The following is a 25,495-nucleotide window of genomic DNA, read 5'->3' as shown; positions in this document are numbered from 1 at the left end:
AGAGCTGGTCGCCTCACACCAGAGGCACACTGATTGACCGAGCGTTTGAGCGTGTTTGAGCTGGGGAGATCCAGACGCCCACGACTGAGGAGGACTACACAACATCGACGGAGGCTGCATCAGAGGATTCGGATCACTTTGGCTCGACATGCACGACGCCCGGTCAGACTACTGACCATGGAGGAGATTGATGAGATCCGCCAGCGACCGATGCTGGATCTCCTGTGATCTAGCTATCCCGGCTAGCTGTTTAGCTGCTTAGTTCACACCTAGCAGTTCAGGATTCCATAGTATTTCATTTTGTCATTTTGTCATCTTGTTACTCTGACTTTGTATCAGATCTGCCACTTTGTAATTTTCTGGTCTCATAGGTCACTTTGGCCTTTTGAAGACGTTAATATAACATTTCATTTCATTTCATTTCTCTCTCTAGAGACATTTGAGGATAGCTTCAGAGATAGAGAAATTGTCTTTTACTCAGAGACACATAAAAAATTTGGACAGTCGATGCCAAATGTGACTGGTTATTTATGGGAGACAGCTTGTCGGCCAGACGCTAGATCCCAGCATGGGAGTCGAGGTTCAGGAGGGGTAGCAGTCTTATTCAAGGAGGAGTTGCAGCCGCTATTACAGATTGTCCGGAGAGATGACCAGGCAAGGTACATGTGGGTGAGACTGAGAGCTGAGACCGGCAGATTCTTATACATTGCTATATGTTACTTTCCCCCTAGCACATCAGTCTATACCTCACCTAGAGGGCAATCCCCTTTCTCTATACTTGATGATGACATATGGGAGTTCTCTAGAGATGGAGATATCGTTCTCTTGGGAGACTTTAATGCCAGGACGGCCAACTCCCAAACAGTCTTTTATGATACCTCGGAGGAGATGCTTAGAGAGATGGATATATCGGAGATGGGACTTGATAGACACTCACAGGATAGAGAGCACATAGAGTATGGGAGATACCTCATGGAGATGACGACTACGCATGGTCTGGCCATACTTAATGGTCTAGAGATGTTTCCTTCGTCTGGGGGATTCACATGCTTTCCACATAGACATGGGGCCAGTATAGTAGACTATGTCATGACTTCACCGAGCTTCATTTCTAATATTCAGGATCTCAGTGTGGGTCTTAGGCCTGTTGGAGTAGCAGTGGACCATGCTCTCCTGACTTTTTTTTTTTCCGAGAAAAAGATCCTTCTATTAGTTAATGAAAACTGCCCAGAGGGCTACATCCACCTCTGCAAGAGAGGGCTACAACAAGCATGATGGGGAGACTCTCCCAATGAAAAAACAGCATATATACAATGAGGCTAAATCAAGAGATGGGAGGAGGGAAGAGCCACACAGGTGGATAGTAGTTCCATCTGAGCACCCCCTGGACTATGGTGTAGAAAGGCCTAGGACGCCAGAGTCGAAGGAAAGCCTCGCGGCGCTCCCGCATGCGGTTGGAGCTACCCTGTAGTCCTTCAAGCTGTCCTCTGAGAGTATGGATCATCAGCTCTAGCCAAAAGTCACGAACAGTCTCTGCTGGTGGCACAGGGCGAGCCTCAAAGATGCGGAAACAGCGGGCCCGCCAGATGAACCAAAGTGTCAGGCCACTGATGAGCTCCCAACACTCCTCTCTCTCACTGCACCACTCCTGTGGAGTAAGCTCTGTAGTAGGCTGGAGTGTAGGTCGCCCCCCCTGCATCACTATCATCCTGCTGGTGGAAGATAGCTCAAACTGAAGTGCCGGGCCTGTGAGTGTGGACCAGGCCGTTGCCCCCCAAGTGTACTGTCGAGCCGTGGAGAGAGCAGGCATCAGCCGAAGAACTCGTAGCCACACCTGCTGGACCGAGGGACAGTCCCAAAGACAATGACGCTGATTCTCCACCAATTGGTCACAGGCTGCACATGCGGCCGAGAGACCACTATGCACAAGCCAACTCCCTACTGCTGTGGCTCTGTGTGCAACCAACCATTGAAACAAAGTGACGCGCCTCGGCTGTCTGGAGTCCCACAGCCTTTGCCAAAAGGCTGCCAAGAACTCGACTGTGAGGCCCTCCTCTTGCCAATGACGTGATGCGGCGGGGTGGGCCTCTCTGTGTGCTGCAAGTATATGACGTCCAAGCCGAACAGTGTATTGAAAGAAGGGGACTCCTGGGCGGTTTGCAGAAGAGAAGGGGTCCCTCCATAGCCACTCACCAGGATCCCACTGTACTCGTGCCAGTGGACAACACTCCCAAGCCCATAGCTTCCAGTGTCCAGTCTCAAGAGTTGCTGGGTCAGGGTCTATGACGCAAGTCCTCCCACAGATGCCCACAACTCGGATCCTCTGAAAACAGCACTCTGCTACCTGGGGGGCCTCTAGTGCAACTCGCTGTAATCGTCCCCCACCCTGAAGCTCGAAGAACAGGGTTGGGACAGTCTCTGAGTAGGCCCTGACTGAAATGAGAACCTCTAGTCGGGTGAAGGTTCCCATCCACCGGGGTGCTACTGGCTCGAGAGGCGTGAGCCACTCAGCTGGAATTGACTCTGATACATGCTCTGCACCCCTCTCATGCCCTGTAGTAGCTGGAAACCCTGCACCTCCTCTGACAAACCTGTGAACTCTAGCCAGTCACCTAGAGAGCGCGCTGGACCTGCTGCCATGGGACCCCAAGAAACATGAGGCCGACTCCCAACCAAGTGGCCTCGTTGAGTGCTAACCATGGGGTTCTAGACGAGGGACTGCCGTAGGCGCTCCTCCGTGCACGTCGGCTGTCTTTGCTCTAGGCCACGCTGTAAGAGCTCCCAAGATCGAAGCAAACTCACAGCGAAGCGGTCCTCCAGTCTCCTGCTCAAACCAACTCGGCGCAACTCTGTAAAGATCCATCTGGTCGAAGGTTGCCAAGGGCCTCCTGACTGAGGCACCCTGGCACGAAGCCTCTGCAACAAGAACTCCTTCCAGGGCTCCTTGCCTGGAAGAAGTCCTCTGACGACGAACTTCCCAAGAAGGGCTCTGCTCTGCTGTGCTGGATCAATGATCCCAAGCCCTCCCTGAGAACAAGGAAGTGTGATGACCGACCAAGCCACCTTGGCTTGGGTAATCTAAGTGTCACGACCTGACCAAAGGAAGTTCCTGATCAGCCTCTCTACCTGGCTGATACAAGAACTCGAGAAGATCCAGCAAGAAGTGATGTACCACATAGTCGCCAACAACACCTGGTTGGCAACTACTACTCTACCAGCCAACGAAAGTCGTGCTGAGCTCCAATGTAACAGCTTTCTCCTGATGGACAGGAGGAGAGGAGCAATCTGCTGCTCGGGGGACAAGTCCAAACCAACCTGACAACCCAAGTACCGAACTGCAGTCCCTGGGGGAATCCACCTGAAACCCTCTCCTGACATCCAATCTGGCACAGGAGCACTGCCAACCAAGAAAGCCACTGTCTTTCTCCAGTTGATCAGTGCGTCCGATGCACAAAAGAAGGTCTCCAAAGCCTGCTCACATCTGTGTAGATTGGCCTCCTGGCCCTTTAAGTACAAGGCTGAGTCGTCGGCAAACTCAACGTCCAGAAGCTCATCTCCCTGAATAGGGAGTGCTAAGCCCCTCAGACCAACCTGCTGTGACACCAAAAATCTGCTCATTGCCTCCGCATAGAACAGAAAGAGAAAGGGGGCAAGAGGACAACCCTGTCTGACCGATCGTGTGAGCATGAAGCGCTCACCTCTACCTCCTGCCAAAAGCACCTGATTGTGAGCCTGCCTGTACAACGCTGACACCCCTCTGATCCAAGCATTTGAGAAGCCCATCCTGCGTAGAGTGCCCTCTAGAAAGTCCCAGTCAACTCTGTCGTATGCCTTCTCAAAATCGAGAAGAAGAATCACAAGGTCCTCCCCACAAAGCTGTGCCAGGGCAGAAGCCTCCCAGAAAGTGAAGATGTTGTCAAGGATACTGCGTTCCTTGACAAAACCTGTCTGAGTCCCATGTATAAGGCTCTCCAAAAGTGGCTGAATCCTCAAACTCAGAGCCTTGGCAAGAATTTTGTAGGCTGAGTTGAGGATGGTGATGGGGCGCCACTGTCGAATCTCATCCAAGGAGCCACCCTCCTTTGGAATGAGGTAAATCAGGCCCTCACTCATGCTATCCGGCATCACTCCTGTGTGCAGAATGTACTGAAAGGCACTACAAAGATCTGGGCCAAGCAGGTCCTAGTACTCCAAGAAGAAGCTGGGAGTCAGCCCATCCTCACTTGGACAGCTACCCCGAGGGAGGGCCCTAAGAGTCGTGTGCAGCTCCTCAAGCTGAAGAGGCATCTCTAGCCTTTGGCGCATCTCCTCAGTCACAAGACAAGGCATCTGTGCCCAAACCTGCTCCCTGCATGCATCCTGCCGCTCTGACTGGGGCTCAGCCGACAGTAACTCACGGTAGAAGTCAGTAGCAACTGCACGCATATCCTCGGGCTCACAAACAACTGACCCATCGGGTCTCCTCAACTGATTGACCTTGGCATGCGAGTGCCGAGGTCCCACTGTCTCAAAAAAAGCACCTGTCACTCTGTCACCCACCTGAGTCCACTGAGATGCGTGTCGGTGAAAGGCAAACTCATGACGCCTCTCCTTTGTGCAAGCAACCTCCTGTCGAGCCTGCTATAACTGCTCCTCCAACCATGGACTGTCTGGATGTTGCTCATGCATCCTCTATAGTGAAGCAATGCCTCGTTTGAGACGCTGCTCCTCCTCTCTCGCTACAGCCCGTCAAGCCATAGACTACCTGGAGAAAAAAGTGGCTAAGCTGAGCTAGGCCTAAGGCCACTTTGTTTGCAGGTAGAGCCTGGCTGTCCATGCCCTCTGTCCAGAGAGCCTCTACCCTCTCTCTAAGTGCTGAGTCCAACAAGACCCGCTCTGGGATGCGAAGCATTGTGCTCCTACTCCTCTGCCTGTCTGCCACTGTGAGGATCACTGGTGCATGGTCCGAGAAGGATGTCCCTGCCAGGATGCCCACCGATCCTCCCAAGTCACTGAAGTGGTCACTAGTGTAGAAGCGATCTATCCGCGATAGATTCACTCCTCCCACTCTGCGGTCCGATCTAGAGAAGGCAAGACTCGCTGGAGGCCTAACAAAGCCAGAGTGCTGCCATGTATCCGAGACCCTCAAAGTCATACACAACCTCTCCCAAGCTGCTAGCTCGACTCCATGCACAGTAGCATGGCTGCCTCCAATCCTGTCAGAAGGGTCCTCCAACATGTTGAAGTCCCCTCCTACACACCAATGGTCAGCCTGTGGCAAAGACTCAACAATCTGTGACCAAAACTTTGCACGAGCACTCGCCACATTGGGCGCATAGATGTTCAGGAAGCCCACAAGGCCACCGTGAACCTGCATAGTAATCCACCGAGCCCTACCTGGCACAATAATCCCTCTGCCCACAATGGCCTGCTGCAATGAGTTTGCAATAGTCATACATACCCCACCCTGGATGCCTCCAGGTCCAAAAGCAGCTGACCAAAAGGTATCATATCGTCCACGCAAAATCGGACCACATCGCCGAATGCGGCTCTCAGACAGAGGGTGCTCCTGAAGCATAAGGAGATCAATCTCTCCTCCCACAAGGAAACGCTGAAGCTCCTGACGCAATCGGCCCCGCTGTTGCTGAAACTGGGGCCCACCTAGTCCCTGCACGTTCCACGAGATGATCCTCATGGGGAGCGAGAGAGAACAAATGCTGTCGCAGCAGCAAGACGGGCTATCTTCGAGGCTGGCTTGGATGGGGAGTAATCCGCATCCGAGCGTCCTCTAGATAGGCGAGACTGCAGTGAGTGCCTAGCCCAAGCCCAAGCAGAGCGAGCCGTGCGTAAAGCAACCTCCTCTGTCCAGGAGTCCTCATGAATGTATACATAGCAAGGCAAACACTGCATATCAGCAAAAAGGTACACCACAATGTGCCTACATCTTGCTGAGTCTGGGGGTGTCACCGCAAACTTGGTCAGTGGCCACAAAGTCTGCAACAAATCTGTAACTCCAAGTTCTCCCATGTGGTGAGAGAACTCGAGAACCTGTGCATGCAACCATCCCACCACTAAGTCGAGGGACCACTCTGTCTCGGCCCTACCACAGAGGGGGAAGGAAAAACCAACTGCTGAGTCCAAGGCCTCTGTCCCCCTAGTGGCGAGGAACAAAGCATGGACCCTGAAGCAGGCTGCCTCGTGGTCTGCTGCGGAATCACCGAGAAAGCGAGTGAACCCGTAGTCGAAGAAATCCCAGCGGCGTCGGATGTCAATGCTCGTCAGACCACGAGGGATAGCTCCAAGGGAGGATGTTTGAATCTGCAGAGGGGGCCGTAAGAAGGGCTGACCCTCTCTCGCTAGGTGACTCGTGGCAAAGGTGCTGCCAAGAGATCTCCTAGCCGTCGGCGAGGGACCAGTCTCCTGAGTCGATTGTGGAACTGGAGCAAGAGGGGGGGGAGAAGGAGCTGGAGGGGGGGGGGGGGGGGGAAGAGGAGCGGGGAGGGGCGACAGAGGTAGAGGGGTGAGGTGGGGAGTGGACGGGAGCAGAGGGCGGAGGGGAGGATGAGGAGGAGGCGGGGAACTCTGGAGGGGGGGCGGCTGGCGAGGGTGAAGCGGAGGTGGAGGCTGGCATAGGGGGCTCCTCCTGCTCAAGAGGACCAAAGCGGTTCCCCGTGGGAACCCACTGCTACTGAGTAGGCACCTGAGGGCCACTCTGAGTGCCAGGCTGTCGCCGTGGCCCTTGGCGTCGACGGCCACGGGCCTGCTGCCACCCCTTTTCCGCTGGAGCCCCAGGCTCAGAGGGTGGCTTTGAATCTTTGCGCTGTGCCGCTGGCTGTGGCTGCGGCCCAGCCTTGGCAGGCTGGGGTTGAGGCTGAGGTGCCGGTCGTGGCCTCCTCCGTGGATAGGCCTTCGCTAGGTGGCCCATCTGTCTGTAAATGAAGCACTGGTTCGGGAGGCCCGAGTACTCCACACTCTGTCTAAACCAACCCCCACTGACCCGAGGCAGAAGGATGACCTTCGAGAGCGTGTGGGTATCTCTGACCAAAACTCGAACTGAGGGGATTCCAGCCGCCTTGGCAGCTACTGATGCTGCCGTACGAGATGTCTCCAGGATAGTCCCGATGGCGTAGCCAATCCCGGAAAGAAGTGGTAGGTACTCCCTCCGTAAACCCGGAAAGCAAACTGAGATGGGGATGTCTGCCTCCTCTACTAGCACATCCGAAATCGGGTCAAAACCATGTTGCCACTGTCGAAAGTGGGCACGTGATGCTCGGATGGCCAGTGGACTCATAGCTATGACCTTGGAAGCCATCTCGGAGGTCTCGAACTCGATCTGGTAGTACCCCTGTTCGAGAATCTGGCCATCCAAGATCTTGCCCACCTCTGCGAGAAGGCGGACCTGGAGAAGGTCTCGTAGCTCTCCTCTGCTAGGACGGTGCCGAGAATTTTGCAGATGACCGAAGTTGCCTGCAAACGCTCTACCTCAGCGGCTAGGCTTGCTTGCTCTGTCGACGATAGAGCAAGCCGAATGGTGGGCTCAACGGGGTCGGGCGAGTGGGCTTCTGGCGAGTCCCTCTGTGGCGAAGCTGGAGCCTCCATCTGTGTCTACTGCTGTGTCGTAAGAAGAGGTCGACGGGCAGACGCTGCAATCAGGCTCAGGAGACACTGCCCCAAAAACGAAGCAATGCCGAGAGGCCGAACTGCAGCGGATGACGAGGAGAAACCGAGGCGGGGGGGGGGGGGGGGGGGGGGGGGGGGGGGGGCGGCGGAGGGCAGGCAGCGGGCGGCAGAGGGCAGACAGCAGGCGGGCTGGAGGCAACGCAAGCAGGCAGGGGGCGGCGCAGGATGATAGGCAGTGGGGGGAGGGGGGAGAGGCAGCGGGCTGAGGAGGGGGGGGGGTGGTGGGGGGGGGGGGGGGGGGGGGGGGGTGGGGGGGGGGGGGGGTGGGGTTGAAGCAAGGCGTGCGCAGGTGGGCAGCAGTAGCGAGTGCTAACAATCAGGTAAACTCTTTGTTATGATTATATCTTCCCATGCTCTCCTGACTTTTCAGTCTCTTTCCAGTATAGTGCCTCTTAGACACCACGGAGGATTGCACACACACGGTATACTTTTACACCAGAGACGGATTCAGTTTATGCGGAAGAGATTTACAGACGGATGTGGGCAGCCGAGCCTGTATATACAGTGGAAGAGATCACCACTTTATTGACAGAGATCTTGCATGGGGTTGCAGCAGAGGCATATCCACACACTCAACCAGATCAGAGAAGACATTCTGGGAACATGCCTCAGAATAGTTGGTATGATGAGGAAAGCAGAGAGATGAGAGTTCAGATTCAGAGCGAGCTTATACTTGGAGTCATTACATATAGACAGTCTCGGATTGCCCTTCGGCGCTTAGTGCGACGGAAGAAGCGGGCCTTTTTGGCCCAGATGGAATGTGATTTGTATAAGCTCTTTTTGAGTCGAGATTCACGTGAGGCCTGGCGTCTCTTCCATGAGCACTCACCTCCTCCAATGATTACCTCTCCCGAGATTTGGGCTCAGTATGCAGCATCATTATATACAGTACCTGGGCAACCACCATTGCCAGACCCTCTAGAACCATGGCCAGCCACTAGTACCTTCTTTACCACTGAGATGGTGAAGAACGCTTTACTGTCAGAGGTTCTTGCGCGGTCGTTTAACTGTGTCATGTGTGAGGGAGTACCCGAGTCCTGGAGATTATCTACTATTGTACCTCTCTTCAAGGCAGGGGACCCCACTGTGCCAGGGAACTACCGTACTATTATGATAGGGCACACATTGGCACGGTTGTATGCATCCATTCTTGAACAGCAACTGAGTAAATGGGCAGAAAATGAGGGCATACGAGCAGCAGGACAAGCTGGATTCAGGAGGGGTTTCTCCACTTTGGACCATATTCTTACACTCAGAGCCATTATTGAAGAGGGTCGGGCACATGGGAGACGAATGTATTGTTGCTTTGTGGACTTCCCAAAGCATTTGACACAGTGCCGAGGGCCAGATTGATGCACAGGCTACTGAAGTTGGGAGTACCCACAGAGATCATATGGGGGATCATGGCTTTATATGGCTCAGTGACTGACCAGGTACGCACTCTTGAGGGGATTTCTGACATTGTTCATTCCACTATTGGAGTGAAGCAGGGGTGTCCTTTGTCCCCTACACTTTTTGGTATGTATGTAGATGAGGTCTCTGACTACATTGACAGAGAGGGTGACAGAGGCGCTCAACTAGCAGGGACATGGATCCCTTTATTATTATATGCTGATGATATTGTGTTGATATCAGAGTCGCCAGAGGGCATGTAGAGACAGTTAGATGCATTGCACAACTTTGTAGAGGATAGTGGACTGTCTGTGAACCTTGGTAAAACCAAGGTTATGGTGTTTAACACCACACCACAGTGGGTCAAGAGATCGGCACCTACACTCGTATATGGTCAGGACACTGTGGAGTACACAAATGAATATACATATCTGGGGGTGGTATTCACGGGACCGAGGTTTACTCTGAGGAGAGTAGCAGAGACTAGACTGTCCAGAGCCTATGCGGCATTGGGAGGGCTAGAGAGGATGTGTTCGCAGGTTCAGTTTCAAGAACCACGAACAAAGCTATGGCTCTTTGATACTTTGGTTGCTTCAGCTATGCTTTATCGGGTCCAAGTTTGGGGACCATCTGTGAATCATGACAGTTGGAGGAACATGGAGAGACCCTTGGTATTTATGATATCCCGGATGATTAGAGCCAAGGCCTCCGTACCACATGCGATTATTCGAGCGGAGGTAACCGCCCCTCCTATTGAGATTGAGGCTCTTACTAGATCAGTGTCCTTTATGCACAGTCTATGGGATACACATAGAGGCAGATATACTAGATTGGCTCTTGAGTCTTCTAGACAGTTAGCGATGCAGGGAAATGCATCATGTTGGTATGCGCAGATGACCTCATGGTTTCAGAGGCATGGTCTCAGCATGGATAGATTGCCTCCTTTTCAATATTCCCTAGATGCACCCTCCCTGCCAGTCACACGGACGGAGATCACTAGACTCACTTGTCAGGATCTAATACAGTTGGACACCAAGAGGACATGGGTGATGCAGGAGTTGGGCACGAAGATGGCTTTCTACAAAGAGCACCTTCTCCAACTTTCGGGAGATGGGTTTGTGACTCGTCCGAGCTACATGGACACTCATTTGTCTCATGGTCTGCGATGTGCCATTGGTCAGATTCGCACATCCTCACACCAGCTAGAGACTGAGACGGGTAGATTCAGAGGGATATCGCTGGAGTCTAGGATATGTCAACTATGCGGTAGAGAGCCAGAGACAGAGCTACACTACATATGCCACTGCACTGTGTATTATGAGATACGAGGGCGCTTCCATTCCTTATTCAGGGAGGGTTTTGGACCCCTAGATAGAGTCATGAGGTATCAGGATCAGAGATGCCTTGGCTTATATCTACTTGAGCTACACCGACATAGAGATAGTCTGTTGAGGAGACATGGAGCACGACAGTCACAGAGACAAATCACAGACTTCTTTGGATCGAGGGAGCCAAGAGACCAACCACCAGCACAGGGTTGTACCCGCATTCATACGAGAGGCACCCTCATTGACAGGGCGATTGAGTTCGGGAGATCAAGACAACCACGACCGAGACACAGGAGCACACTCCATCGACGGAGACTCCAACAGAGGATCAGAGGCATTCTAGCACGACACCCAGATTGTCATTGAGGGCCTATTCTACATTTTCACACTTCACATTTCACACTTCATTTTCAGTTTTCATTTTTACTTTCAGTACTTTTTGTACTTGTACTTCAGACATTGTATTAGATTCACCACTTTGTATCTGATGGTCCCATAGGTCATTTTGGCCTTTTGAAGACGTTAATATATCATTTCATTTCATTTCATTTCTCTCTCTCTCTCTCTCTCTCTCTCTCTCTCTCTCTCTCTCTCTCTCTCTCTCTCTCTCTCTCTCTCTCAGGTTCAGTTCCAGGAACCTCGGACAAATTTATGGCTCTTTGATACTTTAGTAGCCTCAGCTATGATGTATGGGGTACAGGTATGGGGACCTTCTGTAGGCCAGGATGGTTGGAGAGGTATGGAGAGGCCCTTGGTATCTATGATCTCCCGATTGATTAGAGCCAAGGCCTCCGTACCTCACGCGATCATTCGAGCAGAGCTAGCTGCCCCCCCCATGGAGATTGAGGCGCTTACCAGATCAGTGTCCTTTGTGCACAGCCTATGGGATACTACTAGAGACAGATATGCTAGATTGGCCCTTGAGTCTTCCAGACAGTTAGCTCTACAGGGGGACACTTCATGCTGGTATGCACAGATGACTTCATGGTTTCAGACGCATGGCTTCACCATGGACAGGTTGCCCCCTTTCCAGTATTCTCTTCAGGCACCCTCGCTGTCTCTTACACGGGTGGAGATCACTAGACTCATTCGTCAGGACCTGATCCAGCTCGACACCAGGAGGACATGGATAGAGCCGCCTCAGGAGTTGAGCACAAAGATGGCTTTCTATAGAGAGCATCTTCTCCACCTCACAGGAGATGGGTTTGTGATTCGACCCAGCTACATGGACACACATATGTCTCATGGTTTGCGTTGTGCCATTGGTCAGATACGCACATCCTCACATCAGCTCGAGATTGAGACCGGTAGATTCAGAGGCATACCAGCAGACAGCAGGATATGCCGATTATGCCAGAGAGAGCCAGAGACAGAGTTGCACTACACATGTCATTGCACAGTGTTCTATGAGATAGGGGGGCGTTTCCATTGCTTATTCAGAGAGGGTTTTGGTCCTCTATCTAGGGTCATGAGTTATGAGGATCAGAGATGTCTTGGACTATATCTACTTGAGTTACACAGGTATAGAGACACTTTACTGGGGAGAGCTAGAGAGAGGCAGTCCCAGAGACACATTACAGATTTCTTTTCACTAGATATGGGACAGCCAGAGGAGCAGCCACCACTGCAGAGCTCGTCCCACACTGATTCGACCACTACTGGCACTCTCATCGACCGAGCATTGGAGCTACAGAGATATAGACGACCGCGACTGAGGAGAGGAGCTACACAGCATCGACGGAGACTACAACAGAAGATTCGAGCCATACTCTCTCGACATCCATAGTGCAGATGAGGATGGATCCTCACCATTTCTTCCATCTTTGTTTCACACACTGTTACATCCAGTTTACCGGGTACCTATTGTATCAGCTGCTACACCCACGTAGTTTTAGATTGTAGTAGTAGTAGTAGTATTTTGTTCCACTTCTAGTTCTTTTCTAGTTCTTTTGTACCCAGACATGGTATTAGATTCACTATTTTGTAACTGATTGGTCTCATAGGTCATTTTGGCCTTTTGAAGACGTTAATATAACATTTCATTTCATTTCATTTCTCTCTCTCTCTCTCTCTCTCTCTCTCTCTCTCTCTCTCTCCGCAAAGCATTTGACATGGTACCGAGAGCTCGACTGATGCGCAGACTGCAGGAGATGGGGGTGCCCACAGTGTTGATTTGGGGGATTATGGCTTTATACAGATCAGTGATGGGACATGTACGCACCCCAGAGGGGATATCTGACTTAGTTCACTCCACTATCGGGGTGAAACAGGGTTGCCCATTGTCTCCTACTCTATTTGGTATGTATGTTGATGAGGTGTCTGATTACATTGACAGAGAGGGTGATAGAGGTGCCCAGCTGGCAGGGACGTGGATCCCATTGTTGTTATATGCTGATGATATTGTCTTGATCTCTGACTCACCAGAGGGTATGCAGCGACAGTTGGATGCATTACACAGTTTTGCAGAGGATAGTGGATTGTCTGTAAACCTTGGTAAAACCAAGGTCATGGTGTTTAACACCACACCGCAGTGGATCAGGAGATCTGCACCGACCTTCACGTATGGTCAAGAGATTGTGGAGTATACAGATGCATACACTTACCTTGGGATAGTCTTCACTGGGCCGAGGTTTTCTTTGGGGAGAGCAGCAGAGACTAGACTGACCAGAGCTTATGCGGCCTTGGGAGGCTTGGAGAGGATGTGTTCGCAGGTTCAGTTCCAGGAACCTCGGACAAAGTTATGGCTATTTGATACTTTAGTAGCCTCAGCTATGATGTATGGGGTACAGGTATGGGGACCTTCTGTAGGCCAGGATGGTTGGAGACGTATGGAGAGGCCCTTGGTATCTATGATCTCCCGATTGATTAGAGCCAAGGCCTCCGTACCTCACGCGATCAATCGAGCAAAGCTAGCTGCCCCCCCCATGGAGATTGAGGCGCTTACCAGATCAGTGTCCTTTGTGCACAGCCTATGGGATACTACTAGAGACAGATATGCTAGACTAGCCCTTGAGTCTTCCAGACAGTTAGCTCTACAGGGGGACACTTCATGCTGGTATGCACAGATGACTTCATGGTTTCAGACGCATGGCTTCACCATGGACAGGTTGCCCCCTTTCCAGTATTCTCTTCAGGCACCCTCGCTGTCTCTTACACGGGTGGAGATCACTAGACTCATTCGTCAGGACCTGATCCAGCTTGACACCAGGAGGACATGGATAGAGCCGCCTCAGGAGTTGAGCACGAAGATGGCTTTCTATAGAGAGCATCTTCTCCACCTCACAGGAGATGGGTTTGTGATTCGACCCAGCTACATGGACACACATATGTCTCATGGTTTGCGTTGTGCCATTGTCAGATACGCACATCCTCACATCAGCTCGAGATTGAGACTGGTAGATTCAGAGGGATACCAGCAGACAGCAGGATATGCCGATTATGCCAGAGAGAGCCAGAGACAGAGTTGCACTACATATGTCATTGCACAGTGTTCTATGAGATACGGGGCGTTTCCACTGCTATTCAGAGAGGTTTTGGTCCTCTATCTAGGGTCATGAGTTATGAGGATCAGAGATGTCTTGGACTATATCTACTTGAGTTACACAGGTATAGAGACACTTTACTGGGGAGAGCTAGAGAGAGGCATCCCAGAGACACATTACAGATTTCTTTTCACTAGATATGGGACAGCCAGAGGAGCAGCCACCACTGCAGAGCTCGTCCCACACTCATTCGACCACTACTGGCACTCTCATCGACCGAGCATTGGAGCTACAGGGATACAGACGACCGCGACTGAGGAGAGGAGCTACACAGCATCGACGGAGACTACAACAGAAGATTCGAGCCATACTCTCTCGACATCCAGAGTGCAGATGAGGATGGATCCTCACCATTTCTTCCATCTTTGTTTCACACACTGTTACATCCAGTTTACCGGGTACCTATTGTATCAGCTGCTACACCCACGTAGTTTTAGATTGTAGTAGTAGTAGTAGTATTTTGTTCCACTTCTAGTTCTTTTGTACCCAGACATGGTATTAGATTCACTATTTTGTAACTCATTGGTCTCATAGGTCATTTTGGCCTTTTGAAGACGTTAATATAACATTTCATTTCATTTCATTTCTCTCTCTCTCTCTCTCTGGCCCGACATGCACGACGCCCAGTGAGACTACTGACCATGGAGGAGATTGATGAGATCCGTCAGTGACCGATGCTGGATCTCTTGTGATCTGGCTATCCCAGCTAGCTGCTTAGTTCACGCCTAGCAGTTTAGGATTCCATAGTATTTTATTTTGTCATCTTGTCATCTTGTTACTTTGACTTTGTATCAGATCCACCACATTGTAACTTTTTGGTCTCATAGGTCACTTTGGCCTTTTGAAGACGTTAATATAACATTTCATTTCATTTCATTCTCTCTCTCTCTCTCTCTCTCTCTCTCTCTCTCTCTCTCTCTCTCTCTCTCTCTCTCTCATACAACATAGTTGAGGCTACTAAAGTATCAAAGAGCCATAACTTTGTCCGAGGTTTCTGGAACTGAACCTGCGAACACATCCTCTCCAAGCCTCCCAAGGCCGCAAAAGCTCTAGTCAGTCTAGTCTGCTGCTCTCCCCAAAGAAAACCCCGGCCCAGTGAAGACAACCCCAAGGTAAGTGTATGCATTTGTATACTCTACAATCTCTTGACCATATTGAAAGTCGGTGTTGATCTCCTGGTGCACTGTGGTGTGGTGTTAAAGTTTAAACACCATAACCTTGGTTTTACCAAGGTTTACAGACAATCCACTATCTTTTGCAAAATTGTGTAATACATCCAACTATCGTTGCATACCCTCTGGTGAGTGAGATCAACACTATCATCAGCATATAACAACAATGGGATCCATGTCCCTGCCAGCTGGGCACCTCTATCACTCTCTCTGTCGATGTAATCAAACACCTCATCAACATACATACCAAATAGAGTAGGAGACAATGGGCAACCCTATTTCACCCCAATGGTGGAGTGAACTAAATCAGATATCCCCTCCGGAGTGCGTACATGTCCCATCCCAGATCTGTATAGAGCAATAATCCCCCAAATCAACACTATTGGCACCCCCATCTCCTGCAGTCTACGCATCAATCAAGCTCTCGGTACCATGTCAAATACTTTGCGGAAATCCACAAAGCTACAATAAATTCGTCTCCCATGTGACCTGCCCTCCTCAATGATGGCTCCGAGTGTCAGAATATGATCAAGAGTGGAGAAACCCCTCCTGAAACAGGCATGGCTCTTTGCTCGTACACCCTCACCCTCAGCCCAATTACTCAGTTGCTGCTCAAAAATGGATGCATACAACCGTGTCAATGTGTGCCCAATCATAATAGTGCGGTAATTCCCAGGCTCTGTAGGATGACTTGCTTTGAAGATAGGCACAACAGTAGACAACCTCCAAGTCTCAGGTAACTCTTACACATGGCACGATTGAACAACACTGCAAGAACCTCTACCAGCATATCTCTAGCATGTATAAAGTGCTCTGCTACTAGACCATCATGATCATATGCCCTGCTGGTCCTCATCCTGTCAATGGCTCTCTTTACCATCTCAGTGGTAAAGAAGGGGGCGGAGAGAGAGAAATGAAATGAAATGAACTAGGATAACAAGATAAGATTAACAAAATAAATTAAACTAGGATAACAAAATATAAATACTGTGGGATCCTAAACTAAGTATTACAATGTGAAGACAATATGGGAGGGGAGTAGAGATCCATCTTCATCTGCACTCTGGACGACGCAAGAGTATGGCTTGAATCCTTTGCCATAGTCTCCTTCGAAATTGTGTAGCTCCTCTCCTCCCTCGGGGTCATCTAGATCTCCCTAGCTCCAATGCTCGGTCTATGAGAATGCCAGTAGTACGGGTAGACCTCTTCATCGTCACTGGTTGCTCCTCTGTCCGTTCTTCTGGGTGTACAATATCTAGTGTAAAGAAATCTGTGATCTGTCTCTGGGGATGTCTCTCTTCAACTCTCCTCAGTAAGGTTTCTCTATGCTTGTGTATCTCAAGTAGATAAAGCCCAAGACATCTTTGATCCTCATAACTCATTACCCTAGATAGACGCCCAAAACCTTCTCTGAATAGACAGTGAAAACGACCTCGTATCTCATAGTACACTATGCAATGACATATGTAATGTACTTCTGTCTCTGGCTCTAGATGGCATAAGCGGCATATTCTGTTATCTGCTGGTGTCCCTCTGAATCTGCCAGTCTCAATCTCAAGCTGATGTGAGGACATGCATATCTGGCCAATGGCACAACGCAAACCATGCGAAAGATGCGTGTCCATATAGCTAGGTCGAATCACAAACCCATCCCCCGTAAGGTGGAGAAGATGCTCTCTATAGTAGGCCATCTTTGTGCCCAACTCTTGTAACGGCTCTATCCATGTCCTCCTCGTGTCCAGCTGGATCAAATCCTGACGGATGAGTCTATTAATCTCAATCCGTGTTAGAGACCTCATGGGTGCCTGAAGAGAGTATTGAAAAGGAGGCAACCTGTCCATGGTGAAACCATGTGTCTGAAACCATGATGCCATCTGAGCATACCGGCATGATGTATCCCCGTTAAGAGCTAATTGTCTGGAGGACTCTAGAGCCACCCTGGCATATCTGTCTCTGGTAGTATCCCACAGACTGTGTACAAAGGAGACTGATCTGGTGAGCGCCTCGATCTCCATAGGGGGGGCAGCTAATTCCGCTCGAATGATTTCATGCGGTACAGAAACCTTGGCTCTAATCAACAGAGAGAGAGAGAGAGAGAGAGAGAGAGAGAGAGAGAGAGAGAGAGAGAGAGAGAGAGAGAGAGAGAGAGAGAGAGAGAGAGAGAGAGAGAGAGAGAGAGAGAGAGAGAGAGAGAGAGAGAGAGAGAGAGAGAGAGAGAGAGAGAGAGAGAGAGAGAGAGAGAGAGAGAGAGAGAGAGAGAGAGAAATGAAATGATATATTAACGTCTACAAAAAGCCAAAATGACCTATGAGACCAAACTGATTACAATGGTGAGTCTAGTGCCAAGTCTAGGTACAAACAAAGAAAACTACATACTAGAAACTGAGATAGGAGTGCTACTGACTCCTATGGGTGGCTGGTAAGTAGAGCAATGGTATAATGCCACAAAGGTACAAAATGGGTATAAGTGTCACCATAATACAATATAGCAGTAGCACGAAGTCTATCCTGATCGACACTCAGAGTGTCGTGCTAGAATCTTGTGGATCCTCTGTCGCAATCTCCGTCAGTGCTGCGTGGCTCCCCTCAGTCGTGGTCGTCTCGATCTCCCCAACTCTATAGCTTGGTCAATGAGAGTACCATTGGTGTGTGTATGGGTGGGAACCGAGCTCTGTGGTGGTGGTGGTCACTCTGCCTCTGTGGTACTTGGACTGAAGAAATCTGAGATGCGTCTTTGGGACTGTCTCTTTCTATGCCCTCTCAATAGAGAGTCTCTATGTCTCTGTATCTCAAGTAGAAATAATCCGAGACATCTCTGATCTCATGACTCTATCTAACGAGTCAAAACCATCTGTGAATAAACAGTGAAAGCGTCCTCGTATCTCATAGTAGACCAAGTAGTGACATATGTAGTGAAACTCTGTCTCTGGCTCTGCATGGCATAACTGACATATCCTATTGTCTGCTGGTATGCCTCTGAATCTACCTATCTCAATCCCAAGCTGGTGTGAAGATGTGCGTATCTGGCCTATGGCACATCGTAACCCATGAGATATATGTGTGTCCATGCAGCTGGGCCGTGTGACAAGTCCGTCTGTCGTGAGTTGGAGAAGATGCTCTCTATAGAAATCCCTCTTTGTACCCAACTCCCGTGATGGCTCTATCCATTTCCTCCTGGTATCAAGTTGGATAAGATCCTGTTGAATGAGTCTTGTAATCTCCATCCGTGTAAGAGCCAAAGATGGTGCATCAAGAGAATACTGAAAAGGGGGCAGTCTGTCCATGCTGAAACCATGAGCTCATCTGTGCATACCAACATGATGTATCTCCCTGTAATGCCAACTGTCTGGATGACTCAAGAGCAAGCCTAGCATATCTGTCCCTAGTGGTGTCCCATAAGCTGTGTACAAATGATACTGATCTAGTAAGTGCCTCAATCTCCATAGGTGGGGCAGCCAGCTCCGCTCATATGATGTCATGTGGAACTGAGGCCTTGGCTCTAATCAGCCTAGAAATCATAGATACCAAGGGCCTCTCCATATTACTCCATCCAGCACTGTCAACAGATGGTCCCCAAACCTAAACCCCATAGTGCATAACTGAAGCGACCAAAGTGTCGAAGAGCCAGAGCTTTGTGTGTGTGTGTGTGTGTGTGTGAGAGAGAGAGAGAGAGAGAGAGAGGTGCAGATATGGGGACCTTCTGTAGGCCAGGATGGTTGGAGACGTATGGAGAGGCCCTTGGTATCTATGATCTCTCCATTGATCAGAGCCAAGGCCTCTATACCCCACGCTATCATTCGAGCAGAGCTAGCTTCCCCTCCTATGGAGATTGAGGTGCTTACCAGATCAGTCTCCTTTGTGCACAGCTCGTGGGTTACTACTCGAGACAGATCTGCTAGACTGGCCTTTGAGTCTTCCAGATAGTTAGCTCTCCAGGGGGACACTTCATGCTGGTATGCATAGATGACATCATGGTTTCAGATGCAGGGCTTCACCACTGACAAGCTGCCCCCTTTCCAGTACTCTCTTCGAGCACCCTCAATGTCTCTTACACGGGTGGAGATTACTAGACTCATTCGTCAGGACCTGATCCAGCTGGATACTAGGATGACATAAATAGAGCCGCCACAGGAGTTGAACACGAAGATGGCTTTCTATAGAGAGCATCTTCTCCACCTCACAGGAGATGGGTTTGTGATTCGACCCAGCTACATGGACACACATATGTCTCATGGTTTGTGGTGTGCCATTGGTCAGATACGCACATCCTCACATCAGCTAGAGATTGAGATTGATAGATTCAGAGGGATACCAGCAGACAACAGGATATGCCGCTTATGCCAGCTAGAGCCAGAGACAGAGCTACATTACATATGTCATTGCACAGTGTACTATGAGATACGGGGCTGTTTCCATTGCTTATTCAGAGAGGGTCTCAGTCCTTTCTCTAGGGTCATGAGTTATGAGGATCAAAGATGTCTTGGTTTAGTTACACAGATATAGAGACACTTTACTGGGGAGAGATAGATAGAGAGAGAGAGTCCCAAAGGCAGATTACAAATTTCTTTTCACTAGATATGGGACAGCCAGAGGAGCAGCCATTAGTGTAGAGCTCGGCCCACACTCATTCGACCACTACCGGCATTCTCATCGACTGAGCACTGGAGCTACGGAGATTGAGGAGAGGGGCTATACAGCATCGACGGAGACTACAGCAACGGATTTGAGCCATACTCTCTCGACATCCAGAGTGCAAATGAGGATGGATTCAAGTAGTAGTATCTTTGTTCTAGCTCTTTTGACTTTTGTACCCAGACATGTTATTAGATTCACTATTTTGTAACAGATTGGTCTCATAGGTCATTTTGGCCTTTTGAAGACGTTAATATAACATTTCATTTCATTTCATCTCTCTCTCTCTCTCTCTCTCACACACACACACACACACACACACACACACACACACACAATCCATTTCACGCATGAGCTAGCCGCCTTATACTTGGCAGAGGTTGAGAAGGGACTCCTTCTACTCCACCCCTCTACACCACTACCTACACTTGCCTCCCACATCACATCTATTCTTCAGACATCAGCCATCAGTTCTTTCTTGCACCCCCCCCCCCCCCCCCCCCCCCCCCCCCCGAGACTATGCCACGCAACCGCTGGTATGATGATGAGTGCAGAGACCTCTACCGCCAGTTGCGTGCGCAACGGACTTTTGAAGAGATCACTGATCGAGAGGCCAAACGCCAGATGAAGACACTCACATGCCAAAAGCGGAGAGCTCTCAAGGAGGCACATGATCTAGAGCTATACCACTTGTTCATGAGCATGGACAATGCCACAACATGGCGCACCCTTCAGGATCCACGACCGACTACCCCTATTGAGGATCCACGACCGACCCTCTTCAGACTCTACATCGACGAGATCTCTGACTACATCCTATGAGCGGGAGGGAGAGGACCGACCTAGCAAGTACTCTGGTCCATAGTATGCTATATGCTGATGACATTGTATTGATTTCAGAGTCACCAGAGGGCCTACAGAGCCATTTGAGGGCCTTGGTTGAGTTTTGTACAGATAGGGGACTCACAGTGAACCTTGGGAAAACCAAGGTCATGATCTTCCACACCTCCATATCAATCCGACACATTTACAGCAGCAGGAGGACCTACGCATCTCCGACTACATCCTTCCTATGAGCGGGAGGGGTAGGAGCCGACCTAGCAAGTACTCTACTCCACATTATGCTATATGCTGATGACATTGTACTGATTTCAGAGTCACCAGAAAAAGCAGGAGGACCTACGCATTTCCGACTACATCTTATGAGCGGGAGGGGCAGGAGCCGACCTAGGAGGTACTCCAGTCCACTTTATGCTATTTGCTGATGACATTGTATTGATTTCAGGAGGACCATCCTACAAAGCCATCTAAGGGTCTTGAATGAGTTTTGTACAAACAGGGGACTCACAGTGAACCTTGGGAAAACCAAGGTCATGATCTTCCACACCTCCATATCAATTCGACGCATTTACAGCAGCAAGAGGACCAATAGAGGTGGTCACCTCCTACATCTACCTAGGGGTCACATTCACCAGTAGACAAGGACCCTTCTCCATTGCGAAGGCCGCTACTAACAGACTCACTCAAGGATATGCAACATTGGGCCACTGGCCATGCTAGAGCGGAGATGCCATCCGGCACACTTTCAGGAGCCCTGCACGAAAGGGTGGCTATTCAACACTTCAGTCACTCCAACCGTGATGTATGTAGTAGCAATGTGGGCACCCGGATTGACAAATAGCCAGTGGGCACGGCTTGAGAGACCACATATCTATATGATTTCTTACCTGTTTCGAGTCAAGCACACAGTGCCACAGGATATCATTAGGGCAGAGCCCCCCCCCCCCCCCCCCCCCCCCCCCCCCCCCCCCCCCGCGGTAGTGGAGGCACTCTTCTAGATGGTATGCTTTATCCAGAAAGTGAGAGAGCTCCCGACCGACAGACTCACACGGCGAGCATTTGAGTCAGCTATACAGACATTAGAGTGTGGGTACGACAGAGCATGGTACACAAAGATTAGAGCATTGTTCGGAGCAGGCCTTGACTTTGAGAGTTTGCCACCTTTTCAGTCTAACCCTGACTCCTTTCTGCTTCATCTCTCACGTAGTGACAGAAACATAGTGATCCGACAGGATCTCTGGCAGAGACAGACTTGGATCACATCTCCCCTTGAGCAGAAGATGTCACACTACAGAGATCATTTTCTCACCATACTAGAGGACGGGTTCATACAACGACCACGCTATATGGACACCTACATGCCACACAGCTCACGAGTAGCGATTGGTCAGCTCAAAGTGTCTTCACACAGACTACAGATCGAGGTGGGGCGAGCTCATGACATTCCCAAGGAGGAGAGAGTGTGTAGAGTATGCAGAGAGGAAGTGGAGAATGAGGAGCATTTTGTCTGCAGATGTGGAGCTTATGTGGATATTAGAGGCCAATACGAGCCACTATTCAGAGGACAGCATACCCTCCGAGAGATCGTGCACTCTTGAGATCAAAGATAGTTGGGTCACTACTTGCTAGAGATACAGAGGCGCGGGGACACACTTCTACAGCCACCTACAGAGACCCAGGTCAGGGGGGGGGGGGGGAGACAGTCACAACTTACAGACTTCTTTCAGAGAGCTACACCCTCCCACTCCCAGACCCACCAAGGGGAATGACCCTTTAGCATGCTGAGACGAGCCGGGCGAGAGGACGCCCCACGTGCCACTAGAGGCCTTGCTCCACGACTCCACCGCAAAGAGATCAAGGAGATCCAGACCCGAGCATATCGAGCTGTTGAGGAGAGACGAGCCCTAATGATGGCTCACCCAACGGCATTCATTACGGCATCTCTTGCTCCCGACCCTCCCATGTCTTGCACACGACCCTTCCATGTACCACATTTTACACTCCCCCATTAGCACAGTATGGAGCTAGCTAGATTGATGCATTTGCATGGTTGTACTACCCTGAGCATATAGACATGCACATATCCCTAGTACTAGAGCTCCGCCCATCCCCATAGATCTCATCTCATTTCATCTCTGATCACCCACCAGAAGTCCTTTTCCTTTTATTCTGTACCAGTTTGAACTATTTTGTCTTTTCCGATAGACGGAGGACATACCCACATGTATACTTGATTTGTTTCACTGGCTGACTTCGGCCTCACATAGACGGAGGACATACCCACATGTATACTTGATTTGTCTCACTGGCCGACTTCATCTATCACATAGACGTTAAAAAGATTTCGTTCTTTACCCCCCCCCCCCCCCCCCCCCCCCCCCCCCCCCCCCCCCCCCCCCCCTCCCGCCCCGGGACCCCCCCCAAGAAAAAAGAAAAGAATTCCCTAAACCATAGTGAAGTAGCAGAGTGGTGTATACAACACCCCATCTCAACACCTAATGTTGAACGAACTACCTAAAGTTGAGGCCAACAATGTAAATGTCTGCTGCGATGTGGACAAAAGGACAATATTTCAGGAGTGTAGCAGTAGTCTATGGAATACCAATCACCAAGAAATCTTTTTGCCGTCACTCGCAGCCGTACTCCGCCGCTACAAAGGGAATGTACTGAAAGGTCTTGAACATTCTGTAGAAATCGCAGAAATTAGCCTCAGCCTTTACGCTGTCTTTTAGGGCTTAGGCCCCTCAGACAGTGTCCATAAGTTGGTCAGATTAGAATTTTTAGACTCTAGCCCCATGGTCCTCTTGGCCCATCTTTTAAGTTGGGCATGGCACATCACAAACTTGTGACAGGTGCAAATACATCAATATGTGGAATAAGCAACCCTAGCCCCTGCTATACAAGGTCAGGGCTTGGCGGGCAAAGGCTCAATTAGTCTGTAGACTTGACATATTTTGACATTGAATTAGGGGCAAAAGCACTTCGCTTTGGTGATTCTTTGTTTTTTCTTTAAATACTGAAAGCTGATTTTCGAACCTTTGTGTCGGTTGTGTCTCCAGATAGTGGGAAAGGTCAACCTTCTGTCATCTGCAATAATGTCAACACAACCAATCAACTGTTTTGACTGGTATGAGCTACAAAGTCTTTTACCTCATGATCACTCTTAAATCAACATAACAGTCTTTCTTTCCAAAAGCAATTCTATGACAACTTGTAATGTTTCAGGAGCCCTGATAAAGAAGGATTGGCAGTAATGGGTTCGTTTGATCAATGTGTTCGAGTTGTTATCATTACTAAGTTACACAAACAGTAGAGGCAAGAGCTTAGAGCATGTAGCTCGTTTGAGAAGTCTGCAAACATTTTGTTGTAACATATCAATGTGCCACCATTGCCCTGCACAAAATCAGACTTTTTAGCCGCCATCTTTATTGTAGTCCATGCATATGTCCTTTCAGCTACACTTCACTTGTTTTATCTAATGCTTTTGTTTAGTGCTATTTGCATTGCATCTTTTGGCACCATGAGAAAAGTGAGTGCAGATTTGGATATTCTTGAATGCTCATGTGTGGGCATGTGCGTGCTGGGCTGCCGGGTCTATATCAATACTATGCACGACGGAGCTGTGCTTATAGTGTCTTGTGAACACCATGGGCCTATTAACTCTCCAGTTTTCTGTTTAGGTCTATTGGGTCTTTTCCTGGCTTATTACACAGGCATACGTGTGTCGATCAACAGAACTTTTAATCGTTAGGATCATGATTTTAAAGCGTCCCACACTTGTTAGAGATGGGATACATTGGCTATGGTAATTCTCAAGCAAGTTGTGCATCATGCTTTTTTACATTTTCCTTGCCATAAATATTTTTTCCTTGGGGTGCAATGCAAGAAAGTTGAAGTTATATGATGGAAATATATTTTGAACATCATTTCTCTCTCTCTCTCAAACCAAATTTCCCAAATGACAAGCCGTCTGCCCCCCAACACACACACACACACAGAGGCCTCTTACTATTTCTTTCCACCCGCATGGCATGGTTTGAAACAAGCATGCCCTTTTACAGGGGCTCAAAAAACCTCCACATCAACACTCTCTTTCTCTCCAAATGTTAGGATTAGTATGATTTAAGGTGTAGGGAATGGTCGCCTACTGACCATTCCCGTTAGTCATGGGCAACCGGTGGAGGTCGGGAGCCTTGATTACGGAAATGGCCAGTACGCGACCATTCCCGGCCGTCAATGGTCGAGGGGAGGGGGACCAATAGCGATGCGCCAGATGGTAAGTGACAGTGCTGTTGGACTAAGCGCAGATGGTAGTGACAGTTCTGTTGCAGGCCATGCTGAGATTGAGCGCAGATTCTTGTTGCTGATCTGTCACGCAATGATTGCATCACCCCCTAAGTATTTTGCAAGCTGAGGTGTAGCATGTTGATCGAAATTTCGTTGCTTGCTGACTTGCCATGAAGTCATTGGACAAGATGAAAAAAATTATGGTTGCTGATCTGGTGTGCATCTAGCGATTGTATGGGTGCATTCCTTTGAGGAAAAGCCTCTAGATGAAGGGCTAGGATTTACAGCCCCCTGACCTTCGACCTTGACGGAGGGTGAGTTAGTGTGCCATTCATGGTTAGAGTGAGATAGACATTAACACTAATTCTAATTAGTGTAGAGCAATTCTAATGATACAAGATAATGAAAATGTAGTAAGGTTTTCATTGTAGCATACTATAGCATCAAGTTACATTGTTTGTGAGCATAGAAATGAATCCAATATATAGAAGAAGTGGTAGGTTGGATGCCCTCACATGTGAGGTGTGGTAGCAACTAGAGTTGAAGCATTTGGGAGATATTTTAGGGGAATTTATGTATGCACCTTTTTAGGGCTACTTTCGACCTAGTAAATGTGTCCCTATCCATGTATAGAGTAAATATA

At 49.6% G+C, this 25,495-nt stretch overlaps 1 protein-coding gene across 3 annotated transcripts in view; it reads left to right on the top strand.

Moving 5' to 3' along the window:
• The window catches only part of LOC147444209 (dynein axonemal assembly factor 10-like), a 108,484-nt gene extending 84,422 nt beyond the window's left edge, over positions 1-24,062 (top strand). For 2 of the 3 annotated variants that reach the window (XM_086526909.1, XM_086526908.1), the window contains 2 exons: positions 23,625-23,692; positions 23,791-24,062. In XM_086526909.1, coding sequence (XP_086383035.1) covers positions 23,625-23,692; positions 23,791-23,878 — 156 coding nt within the window. In that variant the 3' untranslated portion in view covers positions 23,879-24,062. Of the gene's footprint in view, positions 1-20,625; positions 20,811-20,880; positions 20,960-23,624; positions 23,693-23,790 lie in introns of all 3 variants that reach the window. The other variant, XR_015190033.1, reaches the window with a different exon arrangement.
• The last annotated feature ends 1,433 nt before the right edge of the window (positions 24,063-25,495 follow it).

The sequence above is a fragment of the Adiantum capillus-veneris genome, chromosome 13 (genome assembly GCF_014529385.1).
Source record: "Adiantum capillus-veneris isolate H3 chromosome 13, ASM1452938v2, whole genome shotgun sequence".
Classification (NCBI taxonomy): Eukaryota; Viridiplantae; Streptophyta; class Polypodiopsida; order Polypodiales; family Pteridaceae; genus Adiantum; species Adiantum capillus-veneris.
Note: the sequence above shows the minus strand (reverse complement) of the source record. Positions and strands in the feature narration are given on the sequence as shown.